This window comes from Lytechinus variegatus, chromosome 14 (genome assembly GCF_018143015.1).
Source record: "Lytechinus variegatus isolate NC3 chromosome 14, Lvar_3.0, whole genome shotgun sequence".
NCBI lineage: Eukaryota > Metazoa > Echinodermata > Echinoidea > Temnopleuroida > Toxopneustidae > Lytechinus > Lytechinus variegatus.
In genome coordinates this window covers 29736188-29759897 of record NC_054753.1, presented here as the reverse complement: position 1 = coordinate 29759897, position 23710 = coordinate 29736188, and the positions used below count along the sequence as shown (strand labels likewise).

At 36.8% G+C, this 23710-nt stretch overlaps 1 protein-coding gene across 2 annotated transcripts; it reads left to right on the top strand.

The window, feature by feature from the left end:
• Nucleotides 1-1508: 1508 nt before the first annotated feature.
• Nucleotides 1509-23296, top strand: LOC121427395 (protein brambleberry-like). Of its 2 annotated transcripts, XM_041623764.1 has the most exons (12): nt 1509-1813; nt 3818-3946; nt 4660-4845; nt 5460-5682; nt 8062-8178; nt 10032-10211; nt 16841-17047; nt 17957-18056; nt 18686-18827; nt 19662-19786; nt 21399-21611; nt 22448-23296. In XM_041623764.1, exons 1-12 carry the CDS (start codon nt 1556-1558, stop codon nt 22599-22601), a joined length of 2034 nt encoding a protein of 677 aa, XP_041479698.1. In that variant the 5' UTR covers nt 1509-1555; the 3' UTR covers nt 22602-23296. The 2 variants fall into 2 exon arrangements, with proteins under 2 accessions (XP_041479698.1, XP_041479699.1); XM_041623765.1 differs by lacking the exon at nt 22448-23296 and having other exon boundaries at nt 21371-21536.
• The last annotated feature ends 414 nt before the right edge of the window (nt 23297-23710 follow it).

The following is a 23710-nucleotide window of genomic DNA, read 5'->3' as shown; positions in this document are numbered from 1 at the left end:
ACTATAAAGTAGCCTCTTCCTTTTAGTATTACGAATACCGACCCTCATTGTTGATTACGAATAGCGATCCTTATGATTAACTACCCTTATGGTCCATTATGAATAGCGACCCTTATCTTGCATTATGAAAATCGGACCTTATGACCTTATGACTACTGACCCATTTTCCCTACTATGACTAGCGAACTTTCGTGTATAGGATTTTACACGTTATGACTAGCGGTCCTTGTGACCAGTTAGTATTATGACTTATGGTCCTTATGACTGGCGGGCTTATCCCCACTTATCTGCCGACACTATGTAACACCTTTTTTCCACATTCTTATTGGCCGGAATGCAATTTCATTTTGTTAATTCATTGATTGTTTACTAGTGTCTCTGTCTGTGTCTTTGGCCTGGACGCCTGAGGAGTCAGGAAAAGAAAAGAAAAATCAAATATCAAAGTACTCTTCTCTTGTCCTCATAACGAAATATCGTCACAATTTGTAGTTCTTGCCACGTATTGAACTTATTATTGCCAACCTATATTTATACCAACAAACAGGTGATTTTTAACTATTATTATTCTCTCAACCATGGTAATGCGGTTACACAATATTATTTTGTACTCTGTCAGATATTAGGTTGGGTTTTTTTTTTTTTGTTCATCCCACCCCTCTTTGCCTCTTCCAATAAATACAAATAAATGCAACAAGGTGATCTTTTTTAATACACAGGACTAACTCAAGGCTTGAAAATATTTTCACGACTCGCACAAAAAATGCACTCTGATTTGACTACGCGAGATATCATGGTTTATATATATATATATATGGGATATATATATGATATATAAACCATTGTTCTCTTCATCCATTTCTTTACAATATTTGAATAAAAAAGATTTGCCAAAAGTTGTTGTACATGGATAACTTTACAAATGTATAACTTTATAATGGCTTTTTTCTTGTACATGTGACGATACAAACATTATACATGTAGAATCTAGTTGTAAGATAAAAATTATGTATCTTACTATATAAGGATAGATCAGTCGGTAGAGCGGGGGTTTCGGATTCCGGTGACCCAGGTTCGATTGTGGTGTGCTAGTGCATGCCCTTTGGTAAGGCATTTATCCTCATTACCAGGTCCCTCGGAGAGGACCTTAAGCTGTCGGTCCCCTGGTTGCTTGCTCACAGGCATTCGTGCTTTCTTATCAGTCAGGTAAAACCTCGGTATGACATAAAAGGACATGGAACATAGAGTTAGGTTTATATAACTCTATGACATGGAATGAACAGTCCAAACTCCAACGATGCTATGCGAAAACATGTTGAGGCACGTCCATCCAGAAGTTAAATACCTGTGCATCTAATTGAAAGTTGGCCAATAAGAAGCGCTTTGAGAATACAGCGTTCGTGTCTATCCAATCAGCGCACTTGAGACAAACCGGACACGAAATTGGATAAACAGCGGGCGCTTGAATTGAATCTGTTTCAACACCAACACCTGTGATTAGTTTTCTTTTCTTTTTTTAAGTACTAAAACATCTGCAACTCTAAACCTTAATTGATTGATGATCACAGGAAATATGAACACATTTCTTATAAATTTAGGGTTTATAATGCTGTTCCTCGTCAGCGGATCTGGAGCATTCCTTTCGTGGATTTTTGGAGGAAGTTCGGAGCGGAACGAGGAGCCGATATCGCCCGAGACCACTGGGGCAGCTGTTAGGCCCGTCCCGTTTGAAATGAAGTCGGCGGACGAAAAGTTTTTGATGACGGGAAGTCAACTCATGGCTGGACTATCTGAGCTAGATGTTTGTCACCACACTGTAAGAAGTTTAATATCATTTTTATCACATCATAACACTAACAAAAACTTAAATATGACTGTGTGGGGGTGTGAGTGACTTACTAGTCCTACTTTGCCTTTTTAGTGCATGTACGTAGTGCGTTATTTTAATTTGTGCGTACGGTCTAGTAATATCACGATATCTAACTTACTGTTATTGTTAATCAAAATCTTGCAAAACTGATATCACCAACAGAAAAAGCGACCCAAAATTATCTAGCATGGTAATTTTTTGAAGGAAGGGTCTTATTGGCAAAACACCTGCAAAGTTTGTTACCCTGGCCTTTGCGTTCGCTCTGACTATCATGACTATCCGAACCGCTCAACAAGCATCAAGAAATTGCCAATGCCAGTTTGACAGCAGAGGTCTCCAAAGAAGTAGATCTAAGTAAAATGTGATACCAATGGAATTTATGACATTTTAACTTCCATCTGATACAATTTGTCTGCTCAACTCAAGATTTCTTTCCTAACTCTTTGCAAAACAATCGTGCACAAATTTAAGGTTACACTTTTTTATGATACTTTTTCAGCGGAGCGCGCACTAGTTGATCGTCGTGGAATTTAAGATCGCGATACCAGCAAAACCCTTGACCTTGAAATTCCGTCAAGCAAATTTAACTTTGGGATCTTGCCTTCCATCTGATATTTATGATTTTGATTAATTTTGTGTGAAATGTGAGAAGTTCTTGATTGAATTTACTTCATGATAATTTTCAAAAAGTGCACAAATTATGGTCATCTCATCACACGGAGGACGAGGTAACTGAGCTGTGGTCAGTGATCAGTGATGGGAGGCTGGTGATGTGATCTAACGTAAAGTCTTAACAACTCTGTTGAGTGTTGTTGACTTGTTACTTCAAGGGGGGGGGAGGGCATGTACTCATATGTCTGCATGCCTAAAACTTAAACTTGAGATTGAACATTGAATTTAGTTAATGTTCCCTTATTCTTACGAGCAGAGTATGTAAGTGTGCAAAATATCTTATAAATCTTTGAGAGAATATGATTTGCTTGGAAAAAATCTTGGCCAGTCATTTTCAGATTGAACAAAAAGATGGTGCCCCATGTCTGCGCAGATAGATGGAGAGTAGACAGGAACAACTGTCGTTTCTGGGGATGTATTTAGCAATTTCTGACATTTTACTATAATCCCAATTGGTGAGTGGAGCCAACACAGTTCAGCGTAACAACCAAAACACAGAGACTGAAGCTTTTGGTCTAGATGGAGAGATACTTGCTCTATTTTAGAAAATATGTAGATTCTAGATCTGGAGCCTTTATTTATACCCTTTTCATAAACCCATCCTCCAATTAGCCGCCTAAGAGTAATGCGGATAAAAATTAAAATAAAAATTGCGTTCACAAACTCAGAAAATAAGCCGCATTATTTTTACGAGACCCCGTCCTGGAAAAGGCGGATAATCATCATGACAACTGGACACGCCCCCTCTGATGCGGTTGTATTGGAAAAGGGTGACCTTGTGACCGCACCATGGCAATTATCCGTGCATTATTTGGAAATGCGTTCATAAACTCAAAATTTTGTCCCGATGCTGCTATTATGCGGATAATAGCAGCATCAAAATAATGCGGATAACTCTGGTCCTCCTCCACTTTTACAACCAAATTATGCTATTAGTCGCATAATTGGGTTTATGAAAGGGGTATTAGACCACTTCATTTGAAAGTATTAGTGTCAATTCAAAGTTTCTGGCACAGGTTTTAATCCCTCCCTTGATATTAATAAGATTTTGATATAAGATAAAAGGAAGTTGAAGCAGACTACAGTCACTACACAGAATAAGAAGGCAATAGTTTCTTAACAAGTGAAGAAAATTTGTAAATTTTCAATCATAATCATATGAATAAATTGATCATTCGTATGTGAAGTGCTTAGCTTTCAAAGATAATGTAACTTAAGTAGTCTAAGCGACTTCTTTGACTGAATTATTTATTTTGTTTAACTCCTGATACTCTATAGGTGATCTATGAACTGAAAGGATCTTGCAATGAGATGTCGGAGGAGGAGCTTGCTAAGCTTGGGGTGCAGTTACTCAACTGTCAATCTGCAGCAGAGGGACGTCCAACCTATAAATGCACAAAGGATATGGTAAATGATACACCCTAGAAACATAGTTTGCATATTACCAATCATGGTTATACATGTAATTGATAGATTTTCTGTTATATATTTCCCCTTGGGTGTTATTAAGTTTGAAATTATAATGTTTACATACTGTGCACTGTTTGGCAACTGTAACAATTGTGGAAATAGTGATTCCTTTTCCGATTCTATTGGAGCTATTCTGATATATTCTCAGTAAATAGTCATGTCTTGCCGGCATTGAAAGGTAACTGTGGTGTGCAATTTTTAAAAGTAATTAATGGAGAGTGGCAAGAGGGTCATATAAATGCATGTAGCCTCCCTAAAAAATAAACAAAACGGAAACAAGAAACAAATATGATAAAAAAATTTCCCCATTTTATTTTTGAGATTTTTTTTTTTGGGGGGGAGGGGGGCAAGATCATCATTGATTGTTCTTCAAAATATACTGTATGATAAAAAGTAGAGGAACCGATGAATCTTCATTATGTGTGAACATTTGGTAACCGGGTTGTTTTGTGGAATTTAGAAAAAAGACATAGTTTGTATAATGATAAAATACAGACACATTAGTAGCCTATGGAAGTAGTAGAGCAGATAATCAAGAAGGAAGAGAAAGAGATTTTGGCCATATAAAGAACAACAAGATAATCTGGTACAATGTAGTAAGTAAAGTTTTAGTGATGTAGTATCTACTTTGGTATTGCTTATTTCAATAGACAGTTGCTGAGTGCACTAAGAGTATGGACCCTAACACATGGAATGCCTATCACATCGTGAGCAACAGAGCAAGGTCCGTCTGCTATTCTGTGAGGCAGCAACAGTTTCAGAGACAGACTCGGTTAGCTGTTAATCAATTAGCAATGAGTGCTGAGGGACAGCTACATCTCATGCAAGATCTCAAGGTTTTTCTGAGAACCAGTATTTCTATATAATATCTTTCCATTCCTATGAAAGAAAATTCAAAGTAGTAAAAGAAGTAATAAAGATTCTGTAATAACATTACAGTCACATGTATAATATGTACATGTGAATGACCCAGGTCCTTCTCTTGGCCAAAATGGTTATCATAGGAAAATTGTTGCTTTTATACTTGAGCAAATTTTATTCTTGAATTTCACAGAGAAGTTCCCAAAATGAATGAAAAATTGACCAAAATTTTCTTTGGAGTTAGACATACAAGAGAATTATTTTATATTTCTTGATTTACTTGAAATGAATTGTCATAGACATGAGTTGTTTGTAATACTGTATTGTGTCCAAGTTTCAAATGTTTAGACTGCTTGAGGCCTCAATAATAAATGCAACACCATTTCATGGGTTGTATTGATTGTACATAATGGCGGTACCATCCAAAGCGTTATGCCTAATCTGGCTAGCTAGATCCATCCCTGGATAATAGAAATTATGTTTCAATTTGTATTTGATCATGAGTTTAATTCTCATCCTCAAATCTCTTGTTCTAAACCTCCATAGTCGAAACATAACCTTATAGTCCTTTTGTTTGATATTCCCTTAGACCGGTCAAGAGGACCTGAATGCCATGGCAACAGATACCTTCCACACCATCTCTGAGGGTCAAGAGAAGCTGGTCAAGACCCAGGAGATGATTGGTAACTCACAGTCCAGACTGCGTTTGTCCGTTGAGAGTAACATGCGGGACCTTACAAGAGAAAAGGCTCTAATTGCAGCGGGACATCAAGAACTAGCTGCTATGACTAATAACATCAAGAAGCAGTTAGGTATGTCTTCTTCTAAGTTCTTTCTCCCTCATATCATTCATTGGAATATCCTGTCAAAACCCAGTCAATTTCCATTCATCGAACTTGTGCCATTTTGTAAGGCATTTATACTCATTTCCAAGTCCCTCAGAGAGGACTTTCAGCCTCCAGTCCTCTGCTTAATAACAAGCCGTCATATTTTCTTAAGGCCTCTACACACCTTACGACTGGTCCATGATCTGAATTAAAGGACAAGTCCACCCCAAGAAAAAGTTGATTTGAAAAAAGGAGAAAAATCCAACAAGCAAAACACTGAAAATTTCTTCAAAATTGGATGTAAAATAAGAAAGTTACATGACATTTCAAAGTTTCGCTTAATTTCACAAAACAGTTATATGCACATCCTGCCTCGTCAGTATGCAAATTGGCAGACTGATGACGTCACCCACTCACTATTCCTTTTGTATTTATATGAAATATTAAATATTCTTATTTTCACTTCCTTGTCAAGTGAAACAAAGTTTTATTTCTCCCTGAACATGTAGAATTACCATTACTTTAACAGTTTATGGTTAAGTTAAGTTGGTCCTTTCTTGTCAAATCTGTAAAAATTGAAATATTGTATAATTCAAACAATAAAAAACAAAAGATATAGTGAGTAATGGACATCATCGACTCTCTCATTTACATATATTGCCGAGTTGTGCATTTAACTGTTTTGTGAAATATAAGCGAGACTTAAAAATGTCATAACTTTCTTATTTTACATCTGATTTCGATGAAATTTGCAGCGTTATGTTGGTTTGATTTTCTCTATCGACTCAAATCAACAATTTTTTGGGGTGGATTTTGCCTCTAAGAACAAACCGTATTTTTCTTATTTTCTGAAGATGTGAATGAAAAGTGTCTTTTTATTTGATGCTCAAATTAACTGGAAGAGTAACTAGTAAAACAATGCTATATGATTAAAATGAAAATGCCAAAATGGTTTTAAATCATAGCCGATCATATGACTAGATATTTAATTCGCTTTATTCTAAATGAATGATAGCAAATTCACAGATTAGCACAATGAATTAGAATTTTACACATAAAATTAAAGTAGCCCGCGCTCATTTAGCAGCCTTCACTCCTGAAGACGGACCGTCAAACTGCCCGAAATGTCAAGTAACATTCCCTCACTTTAAAGAGAAATGCCAGTAGTTGCAGGAAACACTGATTTCATGAGAAAGTCTGTAAAACCAGGCTTAATTGTCGGTATAGTATCGAAGATCTAGATCTGGTACAGTTACATAAACTGAACTTTGTGAAATCTTGAAATCTGCGCTGAAAAATGTTCACACTGAAGATCACCAACACAGATAGGCACATGTGGGACAGTGTATTGTTATTGCTGGAATAAAGACCCGACGGAAGTGACCGAATCCGCGCTTATTTTGCTTATTTCTCAGCAATTACACAATTTCTTCCAGAATCCTGTGGCACATATTTTTTATTCATACAAACAGACACTTGGGTGGACATTATATTAGATTCTGTAAAAAGTCATTTTGAGATGGTTACCAAAACTGGAATTTATCTTTAACCTGCTACTACTCAAGCCATATTTAGCTTATCTCATCTGGTTTTCTAATTTTCTCTGTTCATTCTATCTCGTCTTTTCATTTCAATCTTTCTGCCTGTATTTCCTTCTCTTCTTCATATTACACATCGTGAACTGTAAACCTCCACATTACATAAAATCTTGTTGTCAATTTCTTTGTATTGGTTAAACAATAAATTTAAATAAGCGTGTTCATAGTTGAAAACTGTGCATGAGCAGAAGGTCATTTGAGATAAACTATGAAGGTGGCTTTCAAATTCACTGACATAGGCATTTGTGATTTGATGATTATATGTGTATTCCTTTCAAAATATTCATTTTATCACATCCAAGCTGAAGAGTTAAAAATAGAGCCTTCATAATCACTGGTATTTGACAGTAGCGTAAACAATAGTCAAATGTGCCAAAGGCAGACAACATATTTCCAAACTTTATCCCTGATGTGCTATTCTAGTCATCTGGTCTATGCAATGCCTTTTGTTCTTAAAATTTGAATACTCTACCCGAGAAGCTTACGCAACATCTACATTTGAAAATGATTGTGCTTATCCTAATGAAAAATCACAAAAGTCATTTGAGAAAAGTTAATCATGAGCTAACCGTGAACTGGCTTATTGATTCGAAGGTGTTGCATGTTTCAATATTCGCATCAAATTTTACTACGCTTTATTCCAAAATCAGGTCATAGACCAATTGTAAGATGTGCTGTGGCCTCTATAAGTGTAGTAATCACTACCATTTTATTCATATCATTGCAATTATTGGGTTGCCATTTTTTCTTTTAATATTTTTTTTAGATGAAGCCACTCATCAGTTACTAGAACAGGACATCCATCAGGCCAATAAACACCAGGAAGTCTTAGAAGATCTGTCCAGTCTTAGTCTCTTAGCCAAGGATGTTTGGAACAAACTTGGTAAGTGCAATGTCATTTAAAGGGATGGTCTAGGCTGGAGATATTTATCTCAATAAATAGAGTAAAATTCACAAAGCAAAATGCTGAAAATTTGATCAAAATTGGTTAACATAAAAGTTATTGAATTGTAAATATTTGAATTATTCCGGTTAAACAGTTCTTGGCATGTCTTTATGAATACCGGTATGCATTTTGTGGGTTGTTGTTCTTTTGTATTTTATTACATGAAACTTGGTTTATTCAAATGTTTCTACCAAGAACTAAAACAATTGGATTGACAACATATGAAGTGCATTATTCATTGCCACCAACTTATTTTATCATAATAGAGACACATCATTTGCACATGTATGAAAAAATGAAAAATTAGTAGTTTCATGTAAGAACAGAAGAAAAAGGAAAGCCGGGATGTGACATCATCAGCCACCTTATGAATATTCATGAAGATGTGCATATAACAGTTTTCACAAAATATTGATAAACTTTAACATTCAATAACTTCGTTATTTGTTTGTTACAAGGTGTATGCGATTGTGGTGAAATTTTCAGCATTGTGCTCTGTGAATTTTACTCTATTTATTAAGATGAAATATTTTCAGCCCGGACCATCCCTTTAATAAGAAACCCGGTCACAATGACTTCATCATAGCCTCGTAAAGAAGAACAGATTCAAATTTATTTGTATCCTGATTGGTCAGAGCACTGATCCTCCCAGGCTTTATGTTTAAACAAACAAATGATTTCAGTATGAACTTGGCCTGTGTAAAACCAAGTATTGAGGTCAGTCACTGACCATCAACAAAACAGGTGTAATTTTTCTGATCCTTGTTAGAGCAAAGAAAAGATATCTATACTGTCAGACACATGTTTTGCACTGTTGCTGCATAGCCAAAAGAAATTTCTGTTATGTTAAAATACTCCCAATTTTGAATTTAAAGCTCTTCTGCTTATACACATTTTCAAGGGAATCTTTGACTAGGCTTCTTGGCTTTTTGATTTGATGACACGGCAAGATGTTTATGATTTATATGTTTATACACAAGATCATAACATATCGTCGCATGCACCACGAACCGTCCTCTCTGCTCACTTCGATGCGAAAGTTACTTTTGCAGAAAACGCATTTAAAGAACAGTTTTTTTTAAACCAGCAATAACTGCACCTACAAGGAGAGCAAATTATTTACCAGTGTCCTTGTTAAAAAGTTCAGGTTTCAAAGTTCATCGCGTATCTCTACATGTATATTTTCTTAAAGTTAATTATTTACGCCACAGTGGGCAACGTAACAGAGAGGACGGTTGGTGGAATAGATACAGTGCCCTTAACTTTCGCATCGAATTGTGCAGAGAGGACGGTTCATGGTGCGTGTGACGATATGTCTATCAAGAAGATACTTATTTAATTTGTATGTACACAAGGGTGACCAGGCCCCATGAAACAGAGGTTAGGGATTCATAATGGGACTGATTTTTATGATTGGTCACATTTATTATTGTTATCAATCACAAAAACAGCTCCATGAAAGCTTTACAGGGCACATATCATTACATGGAGTATACAGTGGTGCTCAAAAGTGAGTGAATCCCACACAAAAAGTGATCATATTTAAAATTGCTCAAGTTCTGCCATGTTTTAGATTTTCAATTGTGAAGTCAGTTGATAAAATATTGCATTCAATAAAGTGTGTTTCTCTGGGCTTGCCGAACATTGTAGTGCTGTTGTCTACATTCAACACTCGGCATGAAGGAGCGCATTGTGTGAAGTGGTTCCCTAACTTTTGAGCACAACTGCATGCACATTTTGGAGAAAAAGTTTTGGAAAATTGTGCATTTATTACTTTAATTCTACACCAGATCATAACATGGAGTACATGCACATCTACCAGGAGGAGACGGCTCATCATTACCAGCAGACGATGGACAACCTGAAGAAGATGAATAATACTATTCAGTATCTACTACATGTGATGGAAGAGATGCAAGATGAGATTAACCAACAACTAGGTTGGGTTACAAAACTACTAACATGGACAGGTGTGTATAAACTATTAACTAGGAGGGGTTACTAGACTTCTAACATGGACATGTGTGTATAAACCAAGAACTAGGATGGGTTACTAAACTTCTAACATGGACATGTGTGTATAAACCAAGAACTAGGATGGGTTACTAAACTATTAACATGGACAGGTGTGTATAAGCTAATAACTAGAATGGGTTACTAAACTCCTAACTCTGACAGGTGTGTATAAACCAATAACTAGGTTGGGTTAAAAAAACTACTAACATGGACAGGTGTGTATAACCTATAAACTAGGATGGGTTACTAAACTCCTAACATGGACATGTGTATATAAACCGAGGTCTATGATGGGTTACTAAACTATTAACATGGACGGTTATGTACATGTATAAGCCAATAACTAGAATGGGTTACTAAACTCCTAACTTGGACAGGTGTGTATAAACCACTAACAAGGATTGGTTACAAAACTTTTAACTTGGATAGGTGTGTATAAACCAATAACTAGGATTGGTTACAAAACTTTTAACTTGGATAGGTGTATATAAACCAATAACTAGGATTGGTTACAAAACTTCTAACTTGGACAGGTGTGTATAAACCAATAACTAGGAAGGGTTACTTAACATGGACCAGTGTGTATAAACCAATGACTAAGAAAGGTTACTAAATAATTAACAGGAAAAGGTGTGTATGAACGAGAAAATATAGGGCTTACCAAACCATTACAATGGAAAAGGTGAACACTGACGGATATGGTAAAGAATCTGAGTTGCAACTTTTGACCTGTAACCAATCACTCTCCAACATATTTGCAGTCATGTGTTAACAAGCCTGTAGAATCAAACATCCCCTTTGTTACTCAGTGTATCTAAATCTCCTGAAAATAGAATGTTAAAGGCTTGGAAGTTAATGATCCTAATGATTTTATTTGCTTATAAAGTGCTTAAAACTTACAGTATCACTATCAGAAGTCTATAAGTGCTCTACAGTTATGCAGGATAGTTATCACGGCTTCAGCAGAGCAGCTGTTCTGCTGCATTTCAAGAAATGAAGTGAAATAGATTGTAATGAATAATTTTAAGACGTTTCTGGCTTGTGCCCAGCATATTTGATTGCCTGTTCAATTTGAAAGCTAAGTTAGCAGCAGAGTTTGGGTTTTCTTTTCACCACCAACAAATGGCTAGGAAAGAATCCATGATGTACCGTGAAACAAAAGTCACGGGAACTCTACCACCAGGCAATTACTGCTCCATGGCACAATTATAATAAAAGTTTTAACAAAATTAATACCCCAGTACCTCGATTTTTACTTTGATTTACATTCATAGTCCACCTGGATAATTGTGCAATGGGTTTGCTCTCTCTCCTTATTTTCTTGACCCATCCGATAGGACTTAGATCAATTGTCATGGACTTATGCTGTCTCTCTGTTAACTCTAGATCTCCCGAAATATAACCATATGCACAACTAGAGAGAAATATTTCGCATACTTCAAACTTTTATTCTGGGTAACTTCCACACAAACAGGAACCGAGTGGGTGTTTCATAAAGCTGTTTGTAAGTTGAGAACGACTGGTGAACCTTTCTTACACACTAAATAATCCCCACTGAACATTTAAGTGTATACCATTTATCAGAAAAAGGATCACCAGTAGTTCTTAAAGTCGCTCTTGACAAGTTTACTAACGGCTTTAATGAAATGACCCCCAGGAGATGTTCAGGAGGACACAGCACGTAGGTCCTCAAGCCAGGCCTTGGAAACTGCAACTGCCCTCATGATGGACCGACAAACAAGTGATGTATGCTGCAAAGCTCTCGATTTGCATGAATGTTCACATAAAATGACTGAATTTTGTTACAATAGAAATAAGTGTTAATAGTCCGGCAGCCCAGGAGGTTTATTCAACCGAAAGCCGGACAAGCAAATGACCCCATAGCTGGATAGCATGGACCCTGAAGTTTACAAAAATGCATTGCTGCCGGGTTCTATGCGTGGTCTTCCCTCCGGAATGACGTAATATATGACGTCACTACAAAATGGCCCCATTTCACCATTTTTCAGTCATTGTACACATAGCATGAAGTCAAGGGAGAATATCTCAGCCAAATCATGCTTGTTTTGTATGAAACTTTCAAAATATATTGTTCAAGTAGTGCACAAGAGATATGCAAAATTTCACGAACAGAAATTATTGTTTACATATGCAAATTACATAATGAAATTTGCATATCATTAGTTTTGGAGATTTCTCGCATAAAAAATTGTCGAAAATCGATTCAGAAATTTATTTTCTTTTTTATTGTACTTTATTTGATATATTTCCTCTCAAGCATAATATCATTCTCTTTATCTATATCTCTACTTTAAGAAAATATATAACAGTAATTGAAAATGACATTATAGACTGTGATTTCAGCCCCCTTTTCAATATGGTGCGCACATAGAAATCGTGCGTTTTTGGCCCATTTTCACCATATAGCTGAGGTGTGCGAACGATATGCCTACTTTATTGATGTTTCCTGCATTTTGCATGATATTAAATCTTCCAAACAACATATTTTCATCTTCATTATGTCTCTGCTGATAAATCAATGATTTAAGCAAAGATTGATTGCCCACTGGGCAGTCTATAGGCTACGTTTTCAGCCTAGTTTTCAACAACGAACCTATACCATGTATGCCTGCATCGTTGTAGTCGAGTCGGATAAGGGGTTCCTGTGTACCATCAAAATATTTTTCACTCAACGTTTAGGTATTTGCCTAAAGTGTCTAGTTAATGAATCTTGATGTTCCCTTCCCAAAATCGTGTCCAACGGGTTTCAAAATTGATATCTTTGGCGGCCCTCTTGGACTTTCTTAAAATGAAATCAATTATTTTCATATTTCATTGAACAGAGTCTGACAATATTGGACAATCTTAATCAATACGCATTTCAATATGACTGGGATAGTAGAAATCGATTGAATTCGTTCTCAGATAATATATTTTGAAATAAAATTTATTCCGAAATGGGCATGATTTTGGCAAAAAATTTGCATGTGCATTGATATCTATCTGTTCAATCATTAACATCAACCACTATTTCAAAATATCAGCATTCGACACGAAAGGGGATATAATATACCGATAATACTGAAACCCTTCATGGCAGTATGTCTTAATTTGCTTAGTTAAAGGGCAAATACCATTATTACTCGATATTGCGATAAAATGACACCAAAAAGCAAATGAATGCGCAGCTAAGCGTACCCCCCCCCCTCTTTATGGGACTGCTGGAATACCCCCCCATCCTTTTTTCGTATTTTGCCAATAAATTCGACATTCTTAGAGTCTCATCGAAGTGAAAAGACGTTTCTGCTTTGCAGTAAAGTCACTTTTATTGTTGTTTAACCACTTAGGGATAAAAGAGTAGGGTTTTCTTTATCTGATAAAAATAAAGAAGTGCTGGTACAGCAAAGACTTCCCCCTCTGAGAACTGCGGAAGTTACCCGATAATTATACGTATTTTGCCCATTAATGGGAAAATATGCTATTTTCGAGCCCCCATTTGGGCAAAAAGTGCTTCTTCTACTTAGTAAAGCCACGATTATCATTTCAAACACTATATTGAGACGAAAGGGTAGAGCTTCCTTTGTCTGCTACATATAAAGAGGTGTTGCAATATTGGAATATACCCCCCCCCCCCTTAAGGGGTCGCCGAAATCACCTACTCTATTTCATATTTTACCTATTTATGGGAAAATATGCTATTTTCTAGCCCCCATTGAGGCAAAAAGTGTTTCTGCTATGTAGTAAAACCACTCTTATTGCTTTTAAACTATATGGAGACAAAAGAGTAGAACTTCCTCTGTCTGCTACATATAAAGAGGTGTTGGCATATTGGAACGTACCCCCCTTTAGGGGCTCGCCGAAATCACCTCCCCTTTTTTTCATATTTTACCTATTTATGGGAAAATATGCTATTTTCGAGCCCCCCATTGAGGCAAAAGTGTTTTTGTTATGTAGTAAGGCCACCTTTATTATTTTCAAACTATATGGAGACAAAAGAGTAGAGTTTCCTCTATCGGCTACATATAAAGAAGTGCTGGTACAGTAAAGCCTACCCCCTCTGGGAACTGCCGAAGTTACCCGCCCCTTTTACGTAATTTGCGAATTCATGGGAAAATATGCTATTTTCGAGCCCCCATGGATGCAAAAGGTGTTTCTGCTATGTAGTAAAACCACTCTTATTGCTTTTAAACTCTATGGAGACGAAAGAGTAGAGTTTCTTCTATCTACTACATAAAAAGAAGTGTTGGCATATTGGAACATACCCCCCTTAAGGGGTCACCAAAATCACCTTCCCTATTTCATATTTTAACTATTAATGGGAAAATATGCTGTTTTCGAGCCCCCATTGAGACAAAAAGTGTTTCTGCTACATAGTGAAGCCAGTTTCATTCTTTTGAACTATATGAAATTAAAGGAGTAGACTTTCTTCAATCTGCTGCTAATAAGTGGTTGCACAGCAAAGTCGATCACCTTCGGGGGTTCCGAAAGTCAACCACCCCTTTTCCATATTTTTTCCAATATGGGGAAAATATGCCAATCTTGGAGCCTCTGAAGAAGGTAGCAGTCGATGTGCAAGCACTTTTTTACATGTAGCTGACAGAAAAAATACCTCTTATTTTATTTCCAAGTGGTTTCCAAAATCAAAACTAGCTTTACTATATAGCAGAAATACCCTTTTGTCTGAATGGGGGCTCAAGCACTGCATTTTTACAATTATTGTAATGAAAATAGACATAAAAGTTGGAAAAGTTCGGCAGCCCATGAAGGGGGAACGCTTCAGTGTGCTACCACATCTTTATATGTAACTGATAAAGAAGATCCTACTTTGTCATCTTTACGTGGTTACAAAACAAAAACAAGGGCTTTACCACAAGGCAGAAACATTGTTTGCCTCAATGGTTCTCCAAAATGACGAATTTTCCGAGAAATTGGCAAGATACGAAAAAAAGATTGGGTGACTTTGGCAGCCTCCTGACATGCCTGAAGGGTAGACTTTACTATGCCCCAACTTCTTTATATGTAGCTGATAGAGAATAGCCTACTCTTTTGTCTCTAAGTGATTTAAAGGAAAAATTACATACTCAAAACAAAATTTTACCACATTGGGGGCTCCGAAAAGCACGATATCATAGTCAAGCTAAGGATAATGGTGTGGTACTGTAAGTAACATTTTACTGGTTCTTGTGGGACTATGCTTTAAGGTGCCCGAGAGTAATTGCATGCAAAATGAAAATGCAGAGCAATGCCTCGAACTTCTATATTTTTCAAAAGAATTGCGTTGTGTAGAAAACGCCCTTTACCCTCATACACATGCTACAAGTAATACATACCTTTCTATCGATCGCTAAGCACGTTACATGCATTTCTGCATGTTAGGCACATGAACATAATTTGGTTCAACATTTTTGATGAATTCTTTTTTTTCAAAATATATTAACCGGACTATATTCAGAAAACAATTTTAACCGATTTCTACTATCCAAATCATAGTGAAATGCGTATTGATTTAAGATTGTCCCATTGTCAGACTTTGTGCAATAAAATATGAAAATAATTGATTTTCATTTTAAAAAAAGTCCAAGAGGGCCGCCAAAGATATCAATTTTGAACCCCGTTGGACACGATTTTGGGAAGGGAACATCAAGATTGAAAAGTGAAAATACTTTGATGGTACACAGGAACCCCTTATCCGACTCGACTACAACGATGCAGGCATACATGGTATAGGTTCGTTGTTGAAAACTAGGCTGAAAACGTAGCCTATAGACTGCCCAGTGGGCAATCAATCTTTGCTTAAATCATTGATTTATCAGCAGAGACATAATGAAGATGAAAATATGTTGTTTGGAAGATTTAATATCATGCAAAATGCAGGAAACATCAATAAAGTAGGCATATCGTTCGCACACCTCAGCTATATGGTGAAAATGGGCCAAAAACGCACGATTTCTATGTGCGCACCATATTGAAAAGGGGGCTGAAATCACAGTCTATAATGTCATTTTCAATTACTGTTATATATTTTCTTAAAGTAGAGATATAGATAAAGAGAATGATATTATGCTTGAGAGGAAATATATCAAATAAAGTACAATAAAAAAGAAAATAAATTTCTGAATCGATTTTCGACAATTTTTTATGCGAGAAATCTCCAAAACTAATGATATGCAAATTTCATTACGTAATTTGCATATGTAAACAATAATTTCTTTTCGTGAAATTTTGCATATCTCTTGTGCACTACTTGAACAATATATTTTGAAAGTTTCATACAAAACAAGCATGATTTGGCTGAGATATTCTCCCTTGACTTCATGCTATGTGTACAATGTCTGAAAAATGGTGAAATAGGGCCATTTTGTAGTGACGTCATATATTACGTCATTTCGGAGGGAAGACCACGCAAAGAACCCGGCAGCAATGCATTTTTGTTACTTCAGGGTCCATGCTATCCAGCTATGGGGTCATTTGCTTGTCCGGCTTTCGGTTGAATAAACCTCCTGGGCTGCCGGACTATAATGGCATGATAAGTTTGAATAATTTTCAGACATGTCTGGCTTTCCTTTCTTAAAAATATATACAGGTGAGAACATGTCACTGCTTGTCACCTGTGTCCTACATACATGTTATTTCTTCTTGGCTGCTGTACTGTGCTCCTTTCTCAACACACCAACCTTCTCACGCTTTGTGCTCCTGCTGGTCGTACCCCTCAATGCTGCAGCTGAGATCAGGCAGGGTACCAGTCTGGATTTTCCATCCCTCTCCTTCTTCATTATATCAGTTGTTGCAGGTGAGTGCATATATTCATCACTTTTTCCATGGATTGCAAAGTTGCTTACACATTGGGATTTTATGTGGGGGGGGGGGAGTTGAGAGCTTGCACCCTTTTCTTAAAGATCAACAAAATACCATGATTGCAGTTAACTTACTTTTGAAGATATTGTTCCTCAACAATCACTACTATTTATCTCCGTTTCATGCAAAAGAGTAGAAATATGTTTTTTTCTATCCAAAGAAAATGTCTAACACTCATCATCAAGGCTCCGCACTAACTTTTTTTCTTGGTGGCCCGATCAGTCCACCAAAATCATCAATTTCATATTTTTGGTGGCTTGGAAAGCGAATTTGGTGGCCCTAAAACAATAGAAAACATTACAATTTATTAAAACTTTGGGAGACAAATAGGGCCACCAAGTGTGGGCTTTTACAGAAATTTGGTGGCACGACTCTAATTTCTGGTTGGCCAGTGCCACTGGGCCACTGCTAATGTCGATCCCTGCTCGCCATTATCAGTCATCATTTGAAGTCTATTTGCCCCTCTGTAGGAATTCGAAATTTCCATAATGACTGTCCCATTTCATACGACAGTTTCCATAGTAACAGTGCTTTTCAGGAATCTGAGCCAATCAATATCCAGGAAAATTGTCAGATCTGACAAATTGTCTGACAAAAATGTTGATGAAATACTCCCAGATGTTTTTCTAGGCCTCCTGCAAGGTCTTTATTCTAAATGTTTTATGTTTTGCAGTTTTGTTTCTTATACATGTATGTACCTCGTGTCTGTAACTTGTCTTATGCAACAGGGTATGCAGTTCACATATAAAACAAAAGAAATGCAATGTAATATTAGATATAACTCTTGAAATACACTGTTGTTTTGTGCTATTGGGTGATGTTTTGATTCGATATCTCATCTCAGCTAATTGGCTTGCACTATGGCTATCTGCATGTAAACATAGAAGGCGTGCTCCATTGAGCCCTCGTACCCTATACCTACCGGATATATCACGCATCAATGGGTAAGTTTTTTATTCCTCTATGGGATGGAAAGGATTGAAGTTTGATATAAGAATACAAAGTTGAAAAACTAATTAGTGTTTCAACTAGTATTATCTGTTCTAGTAACAAATCATATTTGTAAGAAATCCATGTGTATTGTAGGTTAATTCCTGATTTTTGCTTGTTGAATACAATTGTATTTAATAATTATGTTCTAGCTCTTTTCTAAACACTAGCTATGCTTGTAAAGTATTGTCCTAGGCTCATTAAAATCCACTCAGGTAACAATGTTTCTTTTGCAAAATATTCTTCTCAGACTAGGCCCACATGTCTTGTACGTATGATTTTCTTACCTGATTGCTAAGAAAGTATGAATGCTTGTAAGCCAGCAACTAGAGGACCGATGGGTTAAGGTCCTCTCAGAGGGACCAGGTAATGAGGATTAATGCCTTACCAAAGGGCACTTATGCACCAAGTGGGAATTGAAAACATCACCAGATTTCGAAACCCCCACTCTACCGACTGAGCTGCGGCGCTATGTTACCTTTTATTGTTTGGATGTAATTTGCATTCAGATATTTGCAAGATCCCCATCAAGTTTCGTAGATTTTGACCTGTAATAATCAAATATGATTTATCTATTTGTAAGATCCCCAACACGAGATTTGACCTATGAACCCCATAGCTTCAGTGACTCTGATTCTGGTTTGTCAAGCAACAAGAGACTTCACTCGACAGGATATGCAAGTATTCTGACAGCCGAATCCTCCAGAGATATCACAAGCCTACTCGTAAGTTACAAGACCCTGTTCACATTTACATTCCTGAAATGGTTCCCACCAAACCGGTTCAGCACATAATGGTTCAGCATGACTATTTGTTCAGTTGTACTTAAGTTATTAAAATTCTACCAAAACTAGCACCATTCAAAATAAATTTAGATATATTCTATGTAAGATTAGCATTAAATTGGCTATTTTTTCCCTGAAATGAGATATTCAAACCTAAAATGGCTAGATTTCATCTAAACTGACTATACGTCATCTAGAAATAGCTATATTTCACAAATTGTTATATTTTACCCAGAAATAGAATGGCTTTATTACATATGAAATGGCTGTCTGTATTCCAATTTATTTATATATATTCTATCTGAAATTTTATAAAATGGCTACATTACACCTTAAATATCTATGTTCCTTCTGATTTTTTTTGTCAAATGACTATATTCCACCAAAATTGTTGTATTTTTCAGAGAATGGCCATATTCCACCAAAAATTGCTATATTCCACTTTTGATATCTATTTTCCATTTCAAAATTTTATGAAATAACTATATTCTTTCTGATAATGTTGTAAATTGGCTATATTCCACCAAAAATTTGCTGTATTCCAGTACTTTTAATATTTATATTCCATCTAAAAATTCTCTCAAATGGCGATATTCCACCTAAAATTTCTTCATTCCAACCAAAATTTGCTGTATTTCTCTATAATTATAATCTACCTAAAATGGTTTTATTCCACCTACAATTGGCTATGTTCCAATAAGAATCACAACATTCCAACTAAAATGAGCTATTTACTCCCTATATCATATCTTTTCACTTGAACTATACTATTAGGGAAGCACAAGGCATCAATCCACTTCTGATTACACTGCTGATGGATTAGACAATGATCAAGATGATGATTTGGATGCGTTCAGCAGTGACCAGGATGATGATACGATCAACCAAACAACAAACAGGTATTACAGTCTACATATCGTCGCAAGCACCACGAACCGTCCTCTATGCGCACTTCGATGCGAAATTTAGTTTGGCAGAAAACGCATTTAAAGAAAAGCTTTTCTAAAACCAGCAATAAGTGCACCTACAAGGAGAGCAAATTATTGACCGGCGTCTTCTTTTGACAGTGCAGATTCCAAAGTTTCATCCCGTATCTTTATATTTTCTTGAAGTGGAAAAGATGCAGTGCGCTATCGCGCCTCGCGAAATGCGCAGAGAGGACGGTTCATGGTGCGTGCGACGATATAATTGTATGGAACTATTTTGTACATTAATCACTACAGTCTTCTCATTCAATGATCAGGATCGGGTTCAATCGTTTTATTTGGTTCACCTCACTCAACCCCCTTTTACGTGTACAGCTCTTTGCTCTTCTAAATAATATCAATAAACCATAATAATAATAATAATACTTAGTATTTATAACGTGCTTTTCCCAAGTGGCCCAAAGCGCTCACAATTTCAATTAACCTATAAAAGATACAAACAAAAATCAGAATGATATATTAAATGAAGGCAATTGCCTCAAACGAGAGTTTTAAGTGACTTCTTAAAAGACTTGATTGTTGGGGATTGTCTTATTGCGAGAGGGAGCTTGTTCCATTCCATTGAGGACGCAACAGTGAATGTTCTATCTCCAAGACTCTTTCAGGCGATCGGACCTTATCCATGAATATGTTACCTTGTCATTGTTACCCTCAAGTTAATTTGAATATTTATATTTTGTGTATTGAAAATCAAGAGCTTTGTTAGGAGACGGTCAAGAGAAGAGTCAAATAATAAATTAGACCCTGCCAAGATCAGGAGGTTTAGCATAGGCCTTTTAGCAAGAAGTAGTCATCCCGCTTTTATACTTCTCTCTCTGTGAAGGTTTTAAATGTCTTTTTATTTATTAATATTAACGCCCTTCAAACAGTAATCTTCCAAATTTTGCGATTGCATATCATTAACTCTTCATGCGTTCACCTGTAAACCCCCTGTGTGTTGCATTATTTTAGCAGTGATCCCCTCTCATTCACATTCGTGCCATAAATCACAGACTCCTAACAATAAACCTGGCCATGGTATTGTTTGTGAGGAGGGTTTTATTGATTTTCTCCTCTCCTTTTTCAATGAACTTCCTGGCTGTGATCAGGATGTATTGATTTTTTGGGAAAACTCAACGATTCTGTAATTTGTAAACTGCGATAATCCGTCGAATGCTTAACTAATGGCGTGCGCGATCGATCGGTACACATGTACGGTATACAAAAACGCCAGGCTATACATTGTAGCTAGGCACGCTCCAGGGCATGCAATTGTTCGAAAAACAATGGGACAGGGGACGTCTATGGGAAATGTGTGGTTGTGCAAAAATGCGAACGAAACACGCCAACGGATGTGCAATAATGCGAACGTAACGCATGAAGAGTTAAGCTATCTCTGCCAAAAACCCATTCCAGTGAAAGAAAAAAGTTATGTGGATCTCCTTCTTGCTGTAAATATGTGCCATGGTTAGATACCATCTGCAAATCACATTTGAATCTGTCTGTCACCTCATATAGTACGTCTGTCTGTCTGTATGTCACACAGGACATTGACTGTAGCCAATATCAGTGTGACAACTGACACAACCCCAGAGCCAACTCCCATGCCGAATGAAATGTCTTCATCGGGAAACCTGAAGGACTTTGGCACGCTGACCAGCAGTGCAGCCAAGAGGCACCTCGGAAAGGCTCTCGAACAGGTGAAGGCAGCTACCCCAGGACTGCAGTCAAGGAAGCGTAGAGAGGGCACCCCTTCAAGGTAAGTGGTGGTGGTGGTGGTGTTGGTGGCAGTGAGAGGAGCAATAATAATAGCTTTGGTGACCTGACCAGTACTCTAATGGTGATAGTTAAAATGATGATGAGAATTTTATGAAATAAATATGATGATAGGAGGAGGATGATGATTATGATGATGATGATGATGATGATGGTGATAATGATGCTGATGATAGTGATGATGATGATGTTGGTGATGAAAGTGATGATGATTTTTTATGACGATGGTGATAATGATGTCAGTTATGATGGTAGTCATGTGATGATGCTGTTGATGATGATAACAATGGACATTGTAACAATCTTAGCAATTTCTGCTCTTCTAAGCCCCATTTGTATTACAGCCTTCTCATAATATATCATGCACCTGGCTTGAATGCAAATAAGATCCCATTTAGTTTTTAGCTCATCCGGCCCTTCTGGCCTGATGAGCTTATGCCTTGGTGTGGTGTCCCTCGTCCTTCCACAATTTCAAAAAATACTTCGTCATTTCAGGTCCGATTTCAATTCTGTTTGCTTTATATGATAGCACTAGGTGAGGGATTTAAAACTTCTACACAGAATTTTGAAACTCATTAAATATGCTAATTTAAGTGCATTTTTCAAAATTGCTACAAACAGTTAAGAAGTCCATTCTTGGTTATACAAGCACTTGCAAGCCTTAATGTATGATCATATAACTCTTAACTACCCCTCCCACACTCTGTCCCCATTGCCTAACATAGCATTGAAATAAATGGAAATCTTTGATAATGCAATCCCATTGATGTGACAGTATTTGGAAATACGAAAACATGATTATTCTGTTCTGTTCCTCAGCTCACGATCATCATCACCAAACCGTCGTTCTTGCAATGCAATTACCAAGGCAGGGATCGGTTGTCGGCTGCCATGCGTTGGCCAAGAAGTCTACTGCCATAGACATCTAGTATCTCATGGCAGTGCTGCCAACACACCAGTTAAGACACAATGAGAGGACTATCTCGTTTCAAGGTTTTCCAACAGCAGAGGCTTGTTAAATTATTGTGTGATAACAGCTTAGCAATGCTTTATTACAATGTAAATAGATATCAAGCAATGAAATCAAGTGTTTGCATGCAGTCTAGTTGGTGTTTCATAATGCTGTATGTAAGTAACATTACAATAAAACAAATTATGTAAGACTGGTATCCCTTTCTCTCGAGCTAAATCAACACAAATCGTCTCCTTCCCGCAGAAAGGCGGTTAATGTATTTTGACGCCAAAAATCAAAATTTGTTTTATTGCTGAAATGGAAAAGCATGTCATGAACTTTCTTCTGGTACCATTCTCGAACCTGAATGTGACGTCATGACGTAATAAGAAAAAAACATCCCCACGTGCTATAGCACAAAGACGCATCTTTAGTCTGGGAATAAGACGCTTCTCGTTCAACAAGCGTGCGTGCATAGACCGATTTGTGCTTGCGGCCTTTCTGCGGTCACTGCATCCGCGGATTGCGTATTTTTCTTCCAGGAAAAAGGGTGTAAGGTATTCCTTCTTAAGATTAAAAAGCATTTAGAGTGTTTTGAATAAAACAAACTAAATATCAATGAAGAAAACATCTTGCTTTGACAGAAAGTATGAGAATTAGGACAGAAAATAACACACTAGGTGCTTAAAGCACAAAAATTAGGTCAAAACATAATTTGCGTTTTTCTCAGAAATGTACGTTGAAAGGCGACGAAAGGATGATTATGGTATAGCGTTTACCATAAGAACTGATCACCAGTCATACATGAAATTAAAATAGCTTTATGAAACACTCGCCTGCCAGGAGATTGTTTTTGCCTGGCTTCACAGAGCTACAGACCAAATTCTAAAAGTTAGTGGAAAATTTGTTTTCATGTCTTTGTCTTGTCATAATGCATCTTTGGACACAAATCTTTGTTTTGTTTTGTTTGGTTGAAGTTGAAATTCATGTGAAAATCAAAGGACAGATTGTAATAAGGCTTGTAAATCATGATTTAAATTGCTAGAAACATAGAATGAATGTTTACTTTAATTTGATTTACCTGCTTGGCAATTCCATTATGTCTGACCCCTTCTCCTAGGGCATACCTA

What these genes read in the sequence shown, in the direction of transcription:
- LOC121427395 (XM_041623764.1), top strand. Translation starts at nt 1,556, where the DNA reads ATGATCACAGGAAATATGAACACATTTCTTATAAATTTAGGGTTTATA. An exon ending in ATCTCATGCAAGATCTCAAG is followed by an intron (nt 4,846 to 5,459) that starts GTTTTTCTGAGA and finishes ATATTCCCTTAG; the next exon opens with ACCGGTCAAGAGGACCTGAA. An exon ending in AGAGAGGGCACCCCTTCAAG is followed by an intron (nt 21,612 to 22,447) that starts GTAAGTGGTGGT and finishes TCTGTTCCTCAG; the next exon opens with CTCACGATCATCATCACCAA.